Source organism: Arvicola amphibius, chromosome 17 (assembly GCF_903992535.2).
Source record: "Arvicola amphibius chromosome 17, mArvAmp1.2, whole genome shotgun sequence".
Taxonomy (NCBI): domain Eukaryota; kingdom Metazoa; phylum Chordata; class Mammalia; order Rodentia; family Cricetidae; genus Arvicola; species Arvicola amphibius.
Window position 1 is genome coordinate 34,778,939 of NC_052063.2, and position 16,463 is coordinate 34,795,401.

General features: G+C 37.0%; 1 protein-coding gene across 1 annotated transcript; it reads left to right on the forward strand.

Moving 5' to 3' along the window:
- Positions 1–2,401: 2,401 nt before the first annotated feature.
- On the forward strand, positions 2,402–13,315 carry Slc16a7 (solute carrier family 16 member 7; the record flags this gene model as incomplete). The annotated part of the gene is made up of 3 exons (XM_038314612.2): positions 2,402–2,645; positions 5,264–6,076; positions 8,972–13,315. Coding segments are annotated over 3 exons (1,335 nt in total), but the record flags the coding sequence as incomplete, so codon positions are not given.
- Positions 13,316–16,463: the final 3,148 nt, after the last annotated feature.

Sequence of the window (16,463 nt, forward strand, 5' to 3'; positions counted from 1 at the left end):
GTGCCTTCCAAAAGAGATGCCCTTTTTCTAGATAATAGGACCATATTAAGTATTATATAATGTGTAATTCTTTTGTTCTTATGTCTTCAATTAACCTTTACCATACTAAGCACATAATTGTGCTTATTTCATTTGTTGTAATCACTTCCCTTTATTTTTGTTTCTCGGCAGTGTTGGAATTGCATGTATTCCATAAGGTCTTTTAAAATTGTTATCCTGTCTACTACTTTAAATACAAGATTTTATATTTTTTTTAGTTATCTCATTTGAAGATTACATTGTAACTAATTATATTTACTGAAAGAATGTAAATATAATGGTCACTGAATTTCAATATGTGTTAACTTTAGCCACATAAATATTTTCAAATACAACATGATCGAATTCACCAAAATTTGAAATTGTACTATGGGTTAAAAATTTATTTTTCACCAGGGTGGTGGTGGTACATGCCTTTAATCCCAGCACTGGGAGGCAGAGGCAGGTGGATCTCTGTGATTCGAGGCCAGCCTGATCTGCAAAGGCCGTTCCAGGACAGGCTCCAAAGCTACTCAGAGAAACCCTGTCCAGAAAAACTGGAAAAAAATATTTTCCTAGATCTTATTTTGACTGACAATTCTGACCTAATGTTGTATTTATTTCCCTTGAAGCAGTATTCCTAGTAACAGGTGAAATGTAATTTTCAGGTACGGAAGAGATGTCAAAGGAAATTGTTTCTTCCTTGGCAGATTGTAGAAAGCAGACTTTCATCATGTGCGTTCACTTATTAAGTTGCATTAGTATTTTGCAAGACAGCAAAGTAAATGCTGTCTACGCAAGTAAAACACAATGCTTTAATATTCAGAACTTCTATTTTATAACTCCTAAAACAGTGTCCCTGCAGTTAATTAAATATGCATGATATTATGATCTTAATTATTCCCAAGTGTTTTTATTTGCATGTCCTTCCACCCAAATGTATTGGAAATATATGTTAAATAAATTCTGTAAGTTATTCCTAAAACTCCTTCCTTTGAGTCTCGGATTCAGGCCTCAGAGTGCTCTTTGCCAGGGAGGTAGGATTACCTCGTACCTCAGGCAGCTTCCTCCAAGGAGCTGACCTCGTTCTGTAAGCTTTCATGCTGCTGCTTACATGTCATTAAGAGAACAGGTCACTCAAAGAACTTTGGGGCAAAGTCAGTATATGTTTTCATACGGTTAGAGTGTGTTTCATATGGTTAACATATGAGTGATTATTCATGGTCCTGTAAGTCATGGAATGTAATATAAAACCTAAGCATGTATAGTGTGATAGCTATACTAGTGGTGTTGTAGTTGCTGTGCACTAACCACAATCAGAATCTTAAATGAAGGAAATGTGGGCCTGAAGACAGCCGCAAGGCATTGCCGCCCGGGGAACCTGATAGCCTGTTATGACCTCTGAAGGCATCAGCACTGACATGCTTATAGCCATGCATGCATGTGTTCATGTGCACATATGCCCACACACACATATACACATGTGCATACACACATGCACACATACATGAATGCAGTAAACACACATGATTTTAAGAATAAAATATTAGAAAAATAAGAGTCAATAAAATACGGTATTAAAGAAAAACTATATCTGAGTGTACCTAACAACGTGAGCTCCAGTTAATGACTTACATACCTACACACACATTATTTCAGAAATGTAGGCCAAAGCTGAATATAATTCCTGGATTTTTGTAATGTGAGTTTACCACCATTGGAGAGATGTTTGAGGCCTGTTTAGCTGTGTTCCATTGAAAATTTTGCATTACATTTGATTGGTATCAGTTTTAAAAACTATACATGTTAAATGTTTCCAATTTATTTTAGTGTGTTTTTATAATGTGGTTTAAAAAAAATACTCACCAGGGATCAGAGCAGTGGGTTCAGCAGCTAAAAGTACTTGCTGCTCTTGCAAAGACCTAAGTTTGGTTCTTAGCACCTGCATTTGACAGCTATAATACTAACTCTATGGAATCTAATTACCTCTCCTGACCTTAACACACACACACACACACACACACACACACACCACACCACACACAGAGAGACACACACACTAGACACACACACACACACACCACACCACACACAGAGAGACACACACACTAGACACACACACACTGCATAACACACTAAGATAAAATAAATTTTTATAAAGTAAATGAAATAAAGTAACTCATCAGCTTTACTAATGGTAATACTTTCCTTTAGTCCCAGATAATCAGGACTTTGGGACAAAAGAACCACCCTTAATCTAAGAATTTGAGACTTCGGTCTCAAAAAAAAAAAAAGTAATACAAAACAAAAAGTTAAAAACAAATCAGTCTACGTGACACGTTAGAGAATCCCAATTATACCACACATGAACTAATCTGTCTGGATTGCTAAGCTGTGCTTTCCCGGCATTCAGAATAAAGATATATTAAGGATAAGTCTTTGTCCCCCTCAATTAATAATTCTTAATCACTTTTCTACCTCAGGTCCTGTCAGTAGTGTCCTGGTGAACAACTATGGTAGTCGGCCTGTGGTGATAGTTGGAGGGTTGTTATGCTGTATCGGAATGGTCTTGGCTTCCTTCAGTAACAGTGTGTTACAACTTTACCTCACAGTTGGCTTCATTGGAGGTGAGTCAGCTTCTGCTCTCATCTAAATGGTATGAAAAGGATGAAGAAGTTACAAATTCTTCATGTTTTGTTTCGGTTTGTTTTAAAAAACAAGTCTATTCTGGGGTCTTTTTTGTTTGTTTGTTTGTTTTTTGTTTTTTGTTTTTTGAGACAGGGTTTCCCTGTAGTTTCTAGAGCCTGTCCTGGAGCTAGCTCTTGTAGACCAGGCTGGCCTCGAACTCAGAGATCCGCCTGCCTCTGCCTCCCGAGTGCTGGGATTAAAGGCGTGCGCCACCACCGCCCAGCCTATTCTGGGGTCTTTTAATCTGAATCATTAAAGTACTTCCTACGGTAGGGCTAAACATTTCCTTTTAAGAAATGATTTTTTAAAAGTTATCATACAGTCATGAGCCACTCTACAGATATGGAAATGGAAGAAGCTTTGGCTGTTTTTGACTTGCTTACTTTTTACTGTTGAGTCAGTTGAGGTGATATTGTAAATACCTTCTAGTATAACAACTTCGTTTCGGAAACATTTTAATTCCTGTTTAGAGTATTTGACTTACAATATAAGTTAAAAATGGTGTCAAGTATATATTTTGGGATAACAATGATTTAACGTCAACAATAAAGTCACTGCCAATTGTGCTTTGAATGAGTGACAGAGAAAACTCTTTAGCCTTCATCTGGTTTTCCACTATTGAAATGGCCTGCTTTGACGAGCACTCTCACAAATATCGAGAATGACATCACAATGCCACATGAGGAAGTCCCTTTCACTTAAACCAACCTAAACTGTATATAGAAGAGCATGATTTTTATTTTCCTTATCAATAAATTTTATTTTAAAAACTCTACATTTCATGTTTCAAGAGAAGAATACATAATAAGGGCTGAATTAACATTTTTGTCTCATGTTTGAGTTGAGATCCATCCGCATTTATACATGTAAACCATCTGACGAAGACAACAGGCTTCGCAGGCTACTGTGCAGACATTGTGGTACAAATGTACCACAAACCAGCATTAGGGAAACTGAGGCAAGAGATTCTGAGTCCAATGTTAGTTTGAGCTGTGAGTTCAAGACTCACCTGGGATGCAAACTGAGAACAACAATAAACAATACTCATGACAATAAATGTCTATATTTGTAACCTCTCTGTGTCAGTCTGACGTTTTATATGGGAAAACACTTTAAATGCCAAATTTAAGTATTACATATCAGAGCTCAGCATCGCTGTTGTGGAAAGGAAATCCATATGTTCTTTATGTCTTCTATCGCAGCAGAGAAGAGAGCGAGGGTGTACTAAAGAGGTCATGGTTTTGAGGGTCCTATGCTAGAACATACCTATACACGGACACTATTCCTATTCCAAAACAATTTCATGTGTTTGGGTCCCAGTGTCACTGTGAATCACTTTCCTTGACAAAACGTCTAAACACAAAATGTTCTCCACTTTTATCAGGGAGAAAATGAATAAAGATCAATGAAATCTGATACCTGGGTTTTTAGTTCAGATCCCCTGCTTACAAGCCGCCTGTCCATAACTGACAAGAATCAGTCTAATTATTCCCAGTCTGCATATTTCAGTGGTGAGCTTGAAAGAAAGTGGGTGGGGGTCGCAGCCTGTTTTCCCTACATTATAGTTTTGACTCCTTCCACAGCTTTGAGGGCAAGTTTATTTCAGAAAAAAAAAATGCCATCAAGGGTTGGACTTAGTGTTGTGTAGCACAGAGTTGAGTTCTTAACCACTTAGCAACATGATTTCCATTCATTCAAAGTAGTAGGCTAAAGGATTCTTACCTCAAGAGTCCTTTACAAATAGAATAGTACCAATGCTAATGTTGCAAAAGAGATGGTTTACATAAGTCAATTTGTCTGTTTATAAAAGAAAGATTCATACATGCAGCTGAATACTGTCATGTCTGGGTGATCTGAAAGAAGTAATTTGCCTCTCAAAGGTGGCACCAGCACTGCCGAGGATTTCATGGTGGGATCCTGGCCCCAAAGAATCAACTAAAACTTTCTAAAATAAAATATATTCCAAAAATATTTTATTCAACCCATCTCTAGATGCTCAGTTTAGAATGGGATGGGTGTGGAATGAAAGAATGGGGTCACCTCATTTCTCTGTTTTATTATTGCATGGTGTTGAAAGGAATATTTATGAGGAGGTAGGAGGTGGTTGAAAATGGTGAGTCTTTTAGTTTGTGCACCATTTCACCGCCCTAGCAGAGTATCCGCATTCTTAAATCTCACTAGAAGCGAATGGAGCCTGTTTATTTGCATATTAGCATGTGTGCGAAGGAAGGGGTTAATTTATCTGTGAGATTATATGATTCTGATTAAGAATTCATAATTTTGTCCTTGCTATAGCCTATTCTTTTGTATTTCTGTCATACCTCAGTAGTTCTCCATCTTTCTTTAAAATAAAGGGCTCTGAAAACATTCTAACGATGTTTATTTATGAAAACCAATTTAGATTTTTGGACAGTTATATTTCCACTTGTAATCTGCAAAGATTGGAATCCACTGCTGCCGGTCTCTCTTATCCTGTATAGTGCGCATTTTGAGGAATTTCTTTGGAGAGTGATATAATGTGCTTGTGTTTTCTTTCTCCCTTTGTTTTCTCTTTTAGGCTTAGGATTAGCATTCAACCTGCAACCAGCCTTAACAATAATCGGAAAATACTTCTATAAGAGACGGCCCATGGCAAATGGCTTGGCCATGGCTGGAAGTCCTGTTTTCTTAAGCTCACTGGCTCCTTTTAATCAGTACCTATTTAACAGTTATGGCTGGAAGGGGAGCTTCTTGATTTTGGGAGGCATATTTTTGCACTCCTGTGTGGCTGGGTGCCTCATGAGACCTGTCCAGAAAAGTACACGTAAGTCGAAGTCTAAAAGTAAGGTTGGTTCGAGACATGATGGAACCATGAAGAAAGCCAGTAAGGAATCGACAGCAGAAAAGATTAATAAATTTTTAGATTTCAGCCTTTTTAAGCATAGAGGATTTTTGATCTACCTATCTGGAAATGTCATTATGTTTCTAGGGTTTTTTGCCCCTATTATATTCTTGGCTCCATATGCTAAAGACAAAGGAGTGGATGAATATAACTCAGCTTTGTTGCTCTCTGTGATGGCTTTTGTGGATATGTTTGCTCGACCTTGTGGAGGATTAATAGCCAATTCCAAGTTAATCCGTCCACGCATCCAGTACTTCTTCAGCTTCGCAATTGTGTTCACGGGCATAGTCCACCTCCTCTGCCCCCTGGCAGATACCTACCCAGCATTGGTGGTCTACTCCATATTCTTTGGTTATGGATTTGGAAGTGTTAGCAGTGTTCTCTTTGAAACTCTCATGGACCTTGTTGGACCTGCCAGGTTTTCCAGTGCCGTGGGACTCGCCACCATTGTGGAGTGTTGCCCCGTTCTTCTCGGCCCTCCTATAGCTGGTAAGAATATTTAAGAATAATGTAGATACATATGAAGAAGTATTTCTTTGCAGTGATTAATGTGGCTTTGACTAACTACTTGTATAAAAGACTAGAGAGGTTTTGTACTTGAAATTTTCACTCAAAATCTTGAATTTAGAAAATTATGAGCTTAAATTAGATTGATGGCGAGTATAACTTCAGGATTTTTATGTATATCAGTTATTTTATTATTTAAGACTATATTACAAGAATGCAGTGTGACTGTTATTTTGCTGAACAGGTTCATATTTTGCTTACATAGAAATAAGCAAAAATATAAAATAGTATCCTGAAAGGATTAGAACCTGGGTCTTTATGAGAGTACATTAGCTATGTTGGTTTGAGTTTTTGCCTAAGGTAGGTAAGTTTTATATCATTGATACAGAATGCAAAGATGAAGAAAAATGCGTTCAAGTTTAGTTTTTTGAGTAAATAATATCTGCTACATATTCATAAGTGATTAAAACCACATGTAGACTTTTAATATGTGAAATGGTTTCTAAATTGTCTATAGAAGTGTCTATTCTAAAGTTCCTACTGAGGAAATCAGGTTCATGTAGGTACCATCACATCAAAAAGTTGAGAAAATAGCCTGACTTTTTTTTATTAACAAAAGAAAAAAATAGCCAGTGGTGGCCGCATCCACCTTTGATGCCAGCTCTCAGGAGGCAGAGGCAGACCTGAGTTCAAGGCAAGCCTGGTCTATAGAGCAAGTTCCAGTACAATCAGAGCTACTTAGAAAAACTGTCATGAAAAACAAACCCAAAATAAAAGAAAAGAAAAAAAGAAAGGAAGGAAGAAAGGAAGAGAAGGAGAAAAGAAAGTAAGATGCAAGAATGAGAGAAGGAAGGGAGAAGGGAAAAGGACAGAGAAAGATAAGACAGAAAGGGGGAGAAAAAAGGGTAAAATTGCTACTATAGAAACATTAGGTTTTTGTTGATTTTTGTAAGGATTGTTTTGTGGCTTCCTTTAGAAATATCTTTGAGAGCACTCCTGGAAGGAAACTATGACAGACAGTTCCACAATTTAAACATAAAATACAAAGGCAAATGGCAAATGCATTACATGCATGATTTAATTTAAAATAATCTCCTGTGTTAGATTTTAAACATTTTTGGTGATGGAGTGCTGGTGATGTTGATGGTTGTTTGTGGTGTAATCTCTAACAATCCTTGCATATGTGTAATGGATACAGAGCTCATTCACTTGGGTTTAGTCCGCCCGCCTGGCACTCAAAGACTTGCTGATATCAATTTTTCACGCTTCTGTAGTCAGTTGTTGAGCTGTTTTCTTTAAAACATGAAGAAGCTTCTGTGAAGATGGGAGATTCATTGTCTCTTCAGTCTTGAGGCTATCATTGAAATTCCATCTTTTATTTTCTAACGATTAGAAAGACATCCAAGTCATTGTCAGGCCTCAGTGGTATTGTGTACCCCTCTGCCAGTGTGAAGCACAAATGCCTTCCGCGGTAGGTGTCTCAGTGCAAATACACATAGGCAACTGTTGGTAATTAAACCAGAGAAATGTTCTCAAGTGGGCAAGTATTTCAAGTAGCTCAACTTAGTGCTAACTATATATTAGTCAGATCGCATGGGGACTGAGGCACTTGAAGGTCTACATCACAGTTATGAATTCTTGACAACAAAGTTCATCCTTAGGAGTTATTAAGAAAGTAATGCTTTCATAAGAAAAAGGAAAACGTAGCATGAGGTCAAAAAAGTGTCATAGTGTCAGCTAGCCTTTAGCTTGAGTGGCACAGGGCTAGTTTTAATTTGTTGGGACCAAGAAATTCTTCCAGGTTAACTTCCAGATTCAATAAAACCAAGAAGGTGTTTAACCTCCTAAGTGGCATACCACCTATGGAAGAGATTGGGTGAGAACATCCCACAACCTGATTAAAAGGGCAAGCTGTGAAGTGGCCTCATCTCAAGTTCACAGTCTGGGGAGTAGAGAGATGGCCCAGCAGTTAAAAGTACTTGCTGCTCTTCCAGAATTCAGTTCCCAGCACACACCTTAGGGAACTCAGAATGGTCTGTAACTCCTGCTCACAGGGAGTCATCTCTCTTTCTGGCCTCAAAGCGGCACACACAAATACAAGCATACAAGTACATACACACAGAAAAGCACACATATATGTAATAAAAATAGGCCTTAATAAAAGAAAAAGAAAGAAAAGAAAGCAGCCAGGCCTTTATTCTTTAGTTATTTTGATAACTAAAGATTTGAAGCAATTTTGTATAAAAGCATTTGTAGTCCACACGGTGAGATCACTTCATAGTCAGGACATGGGAGTTTCGTACAGGTAAATGCTCAGTCTGTGGATGAGCATAGAGAAGCCATTAGCGAACCACACAAAAGCCCACTGGGTCTTCCAAAATATTGTAAAGCTTTCATTATTAAATTAAAGTAACAAAGAAACCTGGGAAAATAGTGCTCTCAAAGTATCTGATGCCAAGGAATAGTTAAATACATATGAGACCACATGCCTGTGTACAAAAAAAAAATGCCTCATATTCCTATGTAGTAGTATACAAACACATGTATGTTATTTTATTGGCAGAAATAGTTTTCAATAAATGTGATATGCTGCTAAGGTAATCCTGTTGATATTTGTCCAAATTATATATATACACACACACACACACACACACACATACACACACACACATACACACACACACACACACACACACATATATATATTATATATATATATTGAGTATATATAGGAGCATTAGCTACAATATTTTCTATATCGAAGTATGATTTTATTTTAATTTAAATAAGAGGAATACAGTTTGTGTGAGAAAGTTTTTTCCAGTTGTGATACTGTCATTTTATCAGACTCACTTAAAATTGTTCTCTGTCTTCTAGGTAAATTGGTTGATAAGACGAAAGACTATAAATATATGTACATAGCCAGTGGGACGATCGTGGTGATATCAGGCATTTGGCTCTTCATCGGCAATGCTATTAACTATAGACTCCTTGCCAAGGAAAGGAAGAGAGAGAGAGCGAAGAAGAAGAAATCAGCCAGCCATTCGCCCAGAGAATCGGAGGCTTTGAGCAGATCCAAACAGGACGAGGTTATTGTCAAAGTTTCAAGTGCACACAGTCCTCCGTCAGACAGAGAAAGAGAAAGCAATATTTAACATGTCTCATCTCAAATCAGTGTTTATGAATTCCCTTATGAGTTTCTTTGTGTGTTTCAAAGCGATGGAAAGGATTTTAGGTAAAACTAATGATCACAAACAATAATGAAACGGAGATTTTTGAGGTGATGTATACAGAAAATCGATGCAGTGGCTTATTTGCAGACTTGACTTGGGGTATTGTGATGAGAAAGAAGAATTTTTAAATCTTTCACTGACTTTTATTTGTAGAATGAAATCTGCATCCCAGAAGCCTGGCTTGCTTAAGCATATGTTTAATACCATAAAATGTCTCTCCTCAAAGTTCATTTTTTATTTGATATTGTTACAAAGTAAATGGAAAACAATTATTTCTCTTTTCACACACAAAGAATCACATATATAATATATATTCACACAAACACTGAGTATCTGGAGACCATAAAGAAATAAATGAATTTGAAAAAAAATATTATTATAGTCATTTTTAAGTAAAAGAAAATCTCTAGGGAGACAATGGGAATGTACTTTACTTATCTGCAGTTTCACAGATATATTTATAATATATATTGAATAACAATATATATTGAAAGTCAAAATGCTAAACACTAAAAAATTAAGTGATTTCTAACATCAGAAAAAAAGTGTTTGTAAAATAAGTTTGGCAAAAAAAAAAAACCAAACCTCCTTTTTCACAGTCGTTCTTGATTAATCTGTGCACACAGTTTTTTTTTAAAGGTTGCAATTAGTCCCTGGTGCTGGAAAAGAGAACAACCCCCCCGCCAAGTAATCTGTAAAATTTTTACCTAACACATCCATTGAATTAGAATTTTAGTGAGACTGAACAATCAGCTAAACCCCATTGATTTGTATCTTAGCTCATAATGTACAGCTTAATTATGACTTTTAAAAAAATTCAGGGCTCAATCCAGATTCAATGTTGTGCTGCAATAACCAAGCCAAATAAACAAGAATCCTAGTTGACACCTTCAAGTAGGCAAGATTCTATTTTTTTCCAACCAAAGTAATGACACAAGCTTAATCTGCTGAGTAATTTGTAGGAATAGAACTCACAAGAGTGGTGGGTCATTATTGAGCCGACTAAAGTCTTCCAATTCTTTACTAAAACAAGCAAAAGCAAAAGAAACGAAACCCTGGCCTTGACTTCAGTCCCTGAAGATGCCTCATGGTAGAGGGAGCAATTGAAAATTCTGCTCCCTACTGATTTAGACTGCCTGTTGCCTGAGAACAGAACCAGGACATTGGAGCTTGTTGGGTTGGGAGACACCTCTAAAAATACAGGTCTGGGGACTTCTAGGTCTATAGTTTATTACACAGTATTGACATGGTGAAGGATTGTCACGCTGGTTAGTTTAGCATGTTCCCATTTTCTTGAGTAAAAGTAACTGGCATTCAGAATCATTCCTAAGACACATTTGACAGATCCATGATTTCCTAACCTATAAATATCAACTGAAATTATATATTTGTACATGTCTTGTTTAATTTGATGATGAAAAGAACTCAGTGATTTACTATTGAGTGGCACCACTCTTGCAATACCCTCCTCTTCTTTGCGGTAGAGGGTGGGTGCTATTCTTATTCCTTAGGAGACTCTGCATAGACACCGCACTTTTATGACATCAACATTAAAGGTTTGAGTCTGTCCTAAATTTAATACACTGCTTTAAATGTGGTCCACAGGTTCATATTTTCAGATTTGGTTTTTCCTCTTTTAACATTTGCCTTTTTGAAGATATTTATGAGTTTCAATCATTTAATAAAAAAAAAAAAACAGGATGTGCCAATATCTTAAGGAAATGAATAAGGACAATATGTGACACCGTACAGAATACAATGTCCTTCATTTTTTGCACTGTCTTTTTCTTTAGCTTGGTTCCACCCGATCTTGAGTCAGCTTTGTTGTGTGATTATTCCTTTTATATTTACTTCTGTTGTCATAAAAAAAAACATTCTAGTCAGTCATAAACAGTTCCAAAATGAATGCATTGCACTCTTTGAAAATATCTTTTTTAAACTAATATACATATCAGACAGCAGAAGAGGAGGGACGGTAAGGCGGTGACCGTGGGATTTGTAGTTACACCTGTATGCTAGGACACCTACATGCAGATATGCTGTAGGGGGACCCTGGAGCCTGCCTTTCTCCTTGGAAAGGGGTTTAGTTATGTCAATTCCTGATGAATCAAACCAAAGCCAAGTTGCATTTCCTTTGCTGCTTCTCAGTTGCCTTAACTCACTTCACTTCTGATGGCTATGGCATTGATCTTTAAGGGTATGAAAGGATCGCAGAGCACAGGACCTGGTGAGCAGAGTCACGTCAGAAACATGACATTCTAAGTAGGAATGTCTGTAACAGACATGTTCTAAGTTAAAGCCATATCTTGCTTGAATCAGTAAGAGAACTGTAATAGAAATGAATCTACTTCTTTGCTCTTCCCGGTCCAACTGCATCTGTTGAAATACTTGTTCCTTTAATTGAATCTTTCAAAGACTGAGCAAAGACTGTTGGCCTAAAGCCTTTGTTCCTATCTAATCCCATAGTACAGGAGCAATGTAGCTAGCACGCTCATCTGCAACTTTAGTACTGAATACATTCCTGTCACAGAGGAATACCATATTTTAGATGTTCAAGATAAGAAACGAAATTGATATCATTGAAATACCCACAAAGTCCTGATTACTATTCAAAAGAAACTAGAGTACTCTTAATGTCCTATCACTGGCTAGCTTATATATTTGCTATTTTTTAGTTGAACATCGCTCATCTTTTGCTATTTAACCTTAACTACTTTTCATCGTCCACAGAAAGATAAATAGGCATGGACTTGTTCTTACCTAATCTTCTTTCTGGGCCCTTTTTGAGGAGGCAGTGAGTGGGCTAGGCAGTAATATGTCTCACATTGAAGACATGACATTTTCTCAGTATAAATTCACATGACTCACAGAGTTCTTTTCCTTCTGTCTTCCAACCACCTTCACTTTAGTGGCCACACTCCACCTGAACACCAAAAGAGAAATGAAACAATTCAATTTGGTATGCTCCAAAGTATTCTGTAAGCATGTAATTGTCTACTCACTTGCTTCTAGCCCTACAACATGACAATCAAGAACACAGAAAAGTATAAGTAAAATTTTATATAGATGTTATAATTAGTTGAAATTACATTGTTCCAAAAATGCCTTACAAAGAAACAACTCATATATAGGGTATTTCCAACCTTTAAGAGAATAAATTATCCTAAATGTTTGGTTCAGTTTAATGGGAGAATACAAAGTGAAGAAGGAGGTAAGAAATCCATGATATGCATTTTGCCTACACAATGCCTTTTAATATTAAAACCAAAGCCATAGTAGGAGTCATTGCTTTAATATAATAGTCTCTCTCTCTCTCTCTCTCTCTCTCTCTCTCTCTCTCTCTCTCTCTCTCTCTCTCTCTCTCTCTCGCCACACCTCCACACACATACACACACACACACCACAGAGCTCAGGAAATTTTCCCCAGAGTTAAAAATAGTATATTGCCCAACCACAATTTATGGGTTTATCTAAAAGCAGAACATTCTTAGAGAATTCACTCAATTTCCACATACAACTGGTAGTGTCAAAAGCAAGTAAAAAGACATACAAAAGAGAAAACTTTATATGAGAAATGAGACTTAACTGCAATCTATATTATAATTTATTATTTGCTCCGTAGACTCTGAATTTTCTATATGCAAAATATAATTTCAAATTGCCTGCTTCTCTCATCAGTTCAAATTATCTCAAATAATGATTATATATAACAGCTGAAAGTGCTTCATTAAATCCTTTTCTCATATAAATGATGGTATGTTTGTATGACTCTGGTGTAATGTATTTTCCCTGAAGTTGGAGTAAAGAAAGACCTTTAGTACACATATGCTGTTCCTATATTTGTTCCTACCTGTGATGTAATCTGTAAAAATTACTTATTATAGATCATGACAGTTTGAATTTTAGTGACTACCCCATTTATAGGACTACCCCAGGAACCAAGAAATATTTATGAGATTAATAAGATTAAAGTAATTTAATTCATTAATATAGTATCTACTTATTTTCATTATTTGACAAAAGATATCCCTAATAGTTACTTTTCAAGTTCCTCTGAGCATGCTCCTTGTTCTCTTGTCTCAGGGAGAACACAACTATTACTGCCTTTGTCATCTTCTCTTGCTAGACATTTGAAGAGCTTATGGATCCCACCTTGTTGGAGGAGATAGGTATCAATGCACTTTTCCTCATGATGGTGTCATCTGTGGATGACGCCATCTGTTGTGCAGAGGGTTTTGCTCATTTGCGATTTGCAAGAATAGCTTCCCTGAAGCTATATATACTTCATGTAAGAACGGCACATGCTCATAACTAGGAAAAATCTCCTTAATCTAGGCTTGAATATTCTGAGATTGTAAAGGTGCTTGTGTTCTAGAAGACTTAGGTGTGGATTTTTCTGTACGTAAGATAAATTCATAATTAAGTCTAGTTTGGCAGAACCTAGCAAAACAAATCATTCTTTCCTGGGCACTTGCCATCTGGAATTTTCCCAGTATTTCTGAAAGTGCCTCGTACCTTCAAGAACTGGAATTAGCAGTGCTGTGCACTGTTTATCAATCCAGCATTGCCCTTGGTGCACACATGCCACAGCTGTTTGCAATAAGGGCACTCAGATGTTTTTCAATTCTTGACATTTAATCCTACCACTTCTACAGATCTGAATCCTCTGTGTCCCTATTCTTCCATGGTTGAGAACACAGGCTAAAGTCAAGAGACATGCATGTCAGAAACTATCGTGTCATGAAAACTCAAGTGGTCTTTGTTGACACCCTTAAATGAACAGTGTACTGAAACCATCCTCTCTCTACCATTCAAATTTAGTCTTCTTTGCTTCAGGTGTTCATACTCGGTAGACTTTGCCTCTTCACACAGTATTATTATAAGGTTAGACGTCATCTCCATGCTCTCTTTGCATTGATGCCTTGATGAACAGAGCTTGCAAAATTGATGGTAATGTGTATTATGGATGACGTTCTTGCAAGTCTCACATTGAGCAAAGTTAACATTGACATTGAACAAAATCACCCCTACTCCAGTCCCAGGTGCTTCGTTTTCCTTAACACCCCTGCCTCTGCCTTTATTTCTTATTTTTGAATTCATTTCCTTTTTCTCTAATGTTCAAATAAAAGTCTTTAAGATTTTGCCCTCTCCTTCTGGACACTTTCCACGTAGATTATTTCCTTGCTGGTGGTTTGATGACACTGTCATTGTTCTCATGGTCTTTTGTTTTTGAGTCTTCATACACAACCTGTTAATTAGGTAAGCAGCAATCAGCAGTAATGGAGAAGGCCAGTATATGCTGAATTTATTAACGTAACAGTGACTAGTTTTTCTTTACATGATAAAGCCAGCTTTTGTTTCTTTGTTTTTAATTTGAATGGCAATGTAAGCTATGAAAGAAAATAAGCTTTATGTGCAAAACAGGCACTGAATGGATGACTACTAGGGTGTGGGCAGGTGGTCAGCGTGTTGTTCAGAAAATTTTTATCTCCCTAAATTCAGCATAGAATGTCAAAAAGGCAGTGATGTTCATTCTGTAGTTGTCAGTAGTTTGATTTTTACATTTTATATGCACCTAATAATGCTTTTGATAAATCCCACTTCATACAAAACATGTTCAATGAAATAGACTGCAGGTTTCAATGGGATTTGCTTTTCTACCACCAACATTGACTGAAGGCTGAGCAATTCTGGACTTTATGAGGTTGGACATGCCAATTGAAATGCTGGTTTTGGAACAACACTCAATGCAATTGTATCTTGATGTGTACTGTATTTTCGCTCAACGTATACAGATATCAAATTTCATGTTTAATTAATTGATTTCACCATCTCACCTCACTCAGCAATTTCTTGTTAGCGGTCCACATTTTGCTGTACTAGTATCAGCAGATTAAAACCTTTGCTAAGGTATGCTCTGAGTAGGTGCAGGATTGAAGATAGTACACATCTTTTGACTTCCAAGCACTTTTAATTCCCTTCACTAGATAAGCCCTGCCGTCAGTAATGATGACCTTATAGCATAAATGAAATAGTTTCCTAGAAGCACATTCAATAATTCCTCATATTCAATACAAATATATTTCTTCAATCATACTTTGCCAAGTCAGGTTTGTAACTTAATTTGAAGAATATCTACCGATTGCCACACTAGAGAGTCTGGATTTGTTGTAGACAGTAACTAATATGCTACTGAATTTTGCACAGTATATGATATTACGGTAATATCAATACCATTCTAGAGACACCGGTATTATGTTAATAGACATTTGTCAGTGTTCCTTTAATTGCGTTTTTATAGACCTTATTTTAAAAGAAACATTTAATTGTTTCCTAAACAATTGTCATCACTTAAAATAAGGACATCACATGCGATGTATTAAGAATATGAACATGTGTTAGGGAAAGTACTAGACTGAGTTCTATCAGACAAAACTAGATACTTAACAGGTGTCTGAGAACAATGTAACTAAAGATTTAATGTCAGAGAATGCCCTTTACCTGGATAGGCAGCATTTCTAGGCTTTTCCTCTATTCATACCCCTCCGGAAATCAACAATAAACACCAAAAAAAAAAATATCATCCATAATGAGATAAATATCAGGAAGAAGCTTGATGACTGCTTGGAATTCATTCTGGCAAACTACAATAGCAGCATTCTGCAATAGATATGTGTTTGTTTCAGTCACTGGGGACATCAACTATAGGATCCACTGTAGTGAAGGTGTTCAGAAACTGACATGGAGACTCTTGTGGGCATGTGAAAGACCTTTGTACCTCCTCAGGCAGCTCTGTGGGGTGTGGGGGGTGTCGGGGTGTTCTACTCAGCCAGACTGATGCTGTGTAACCATCTGACCTCATTGCGACAGGAACAGCCTCGAGAGCGGCGGCATTACCTATCCTGGTCGTGATAAAGTCAATATCATATTTTTTTTTTTTGTTTTTTTTTTTTTGTTTTTCGAGACAGGGTTTCCCTGTAGTTTCTAGAGCCTGTCCTGGAACTAGCTCTTGTAGACCAGGCTGGCCTCGAACTCAGAGATCCGCCTGCCTCTGCCTCCCGAGTGCTGGGATTAAAGGCGTGCACCACCACCGCCCAGCTTCAATATCATATTTTAGTCTGCAGTGTCATACAGTA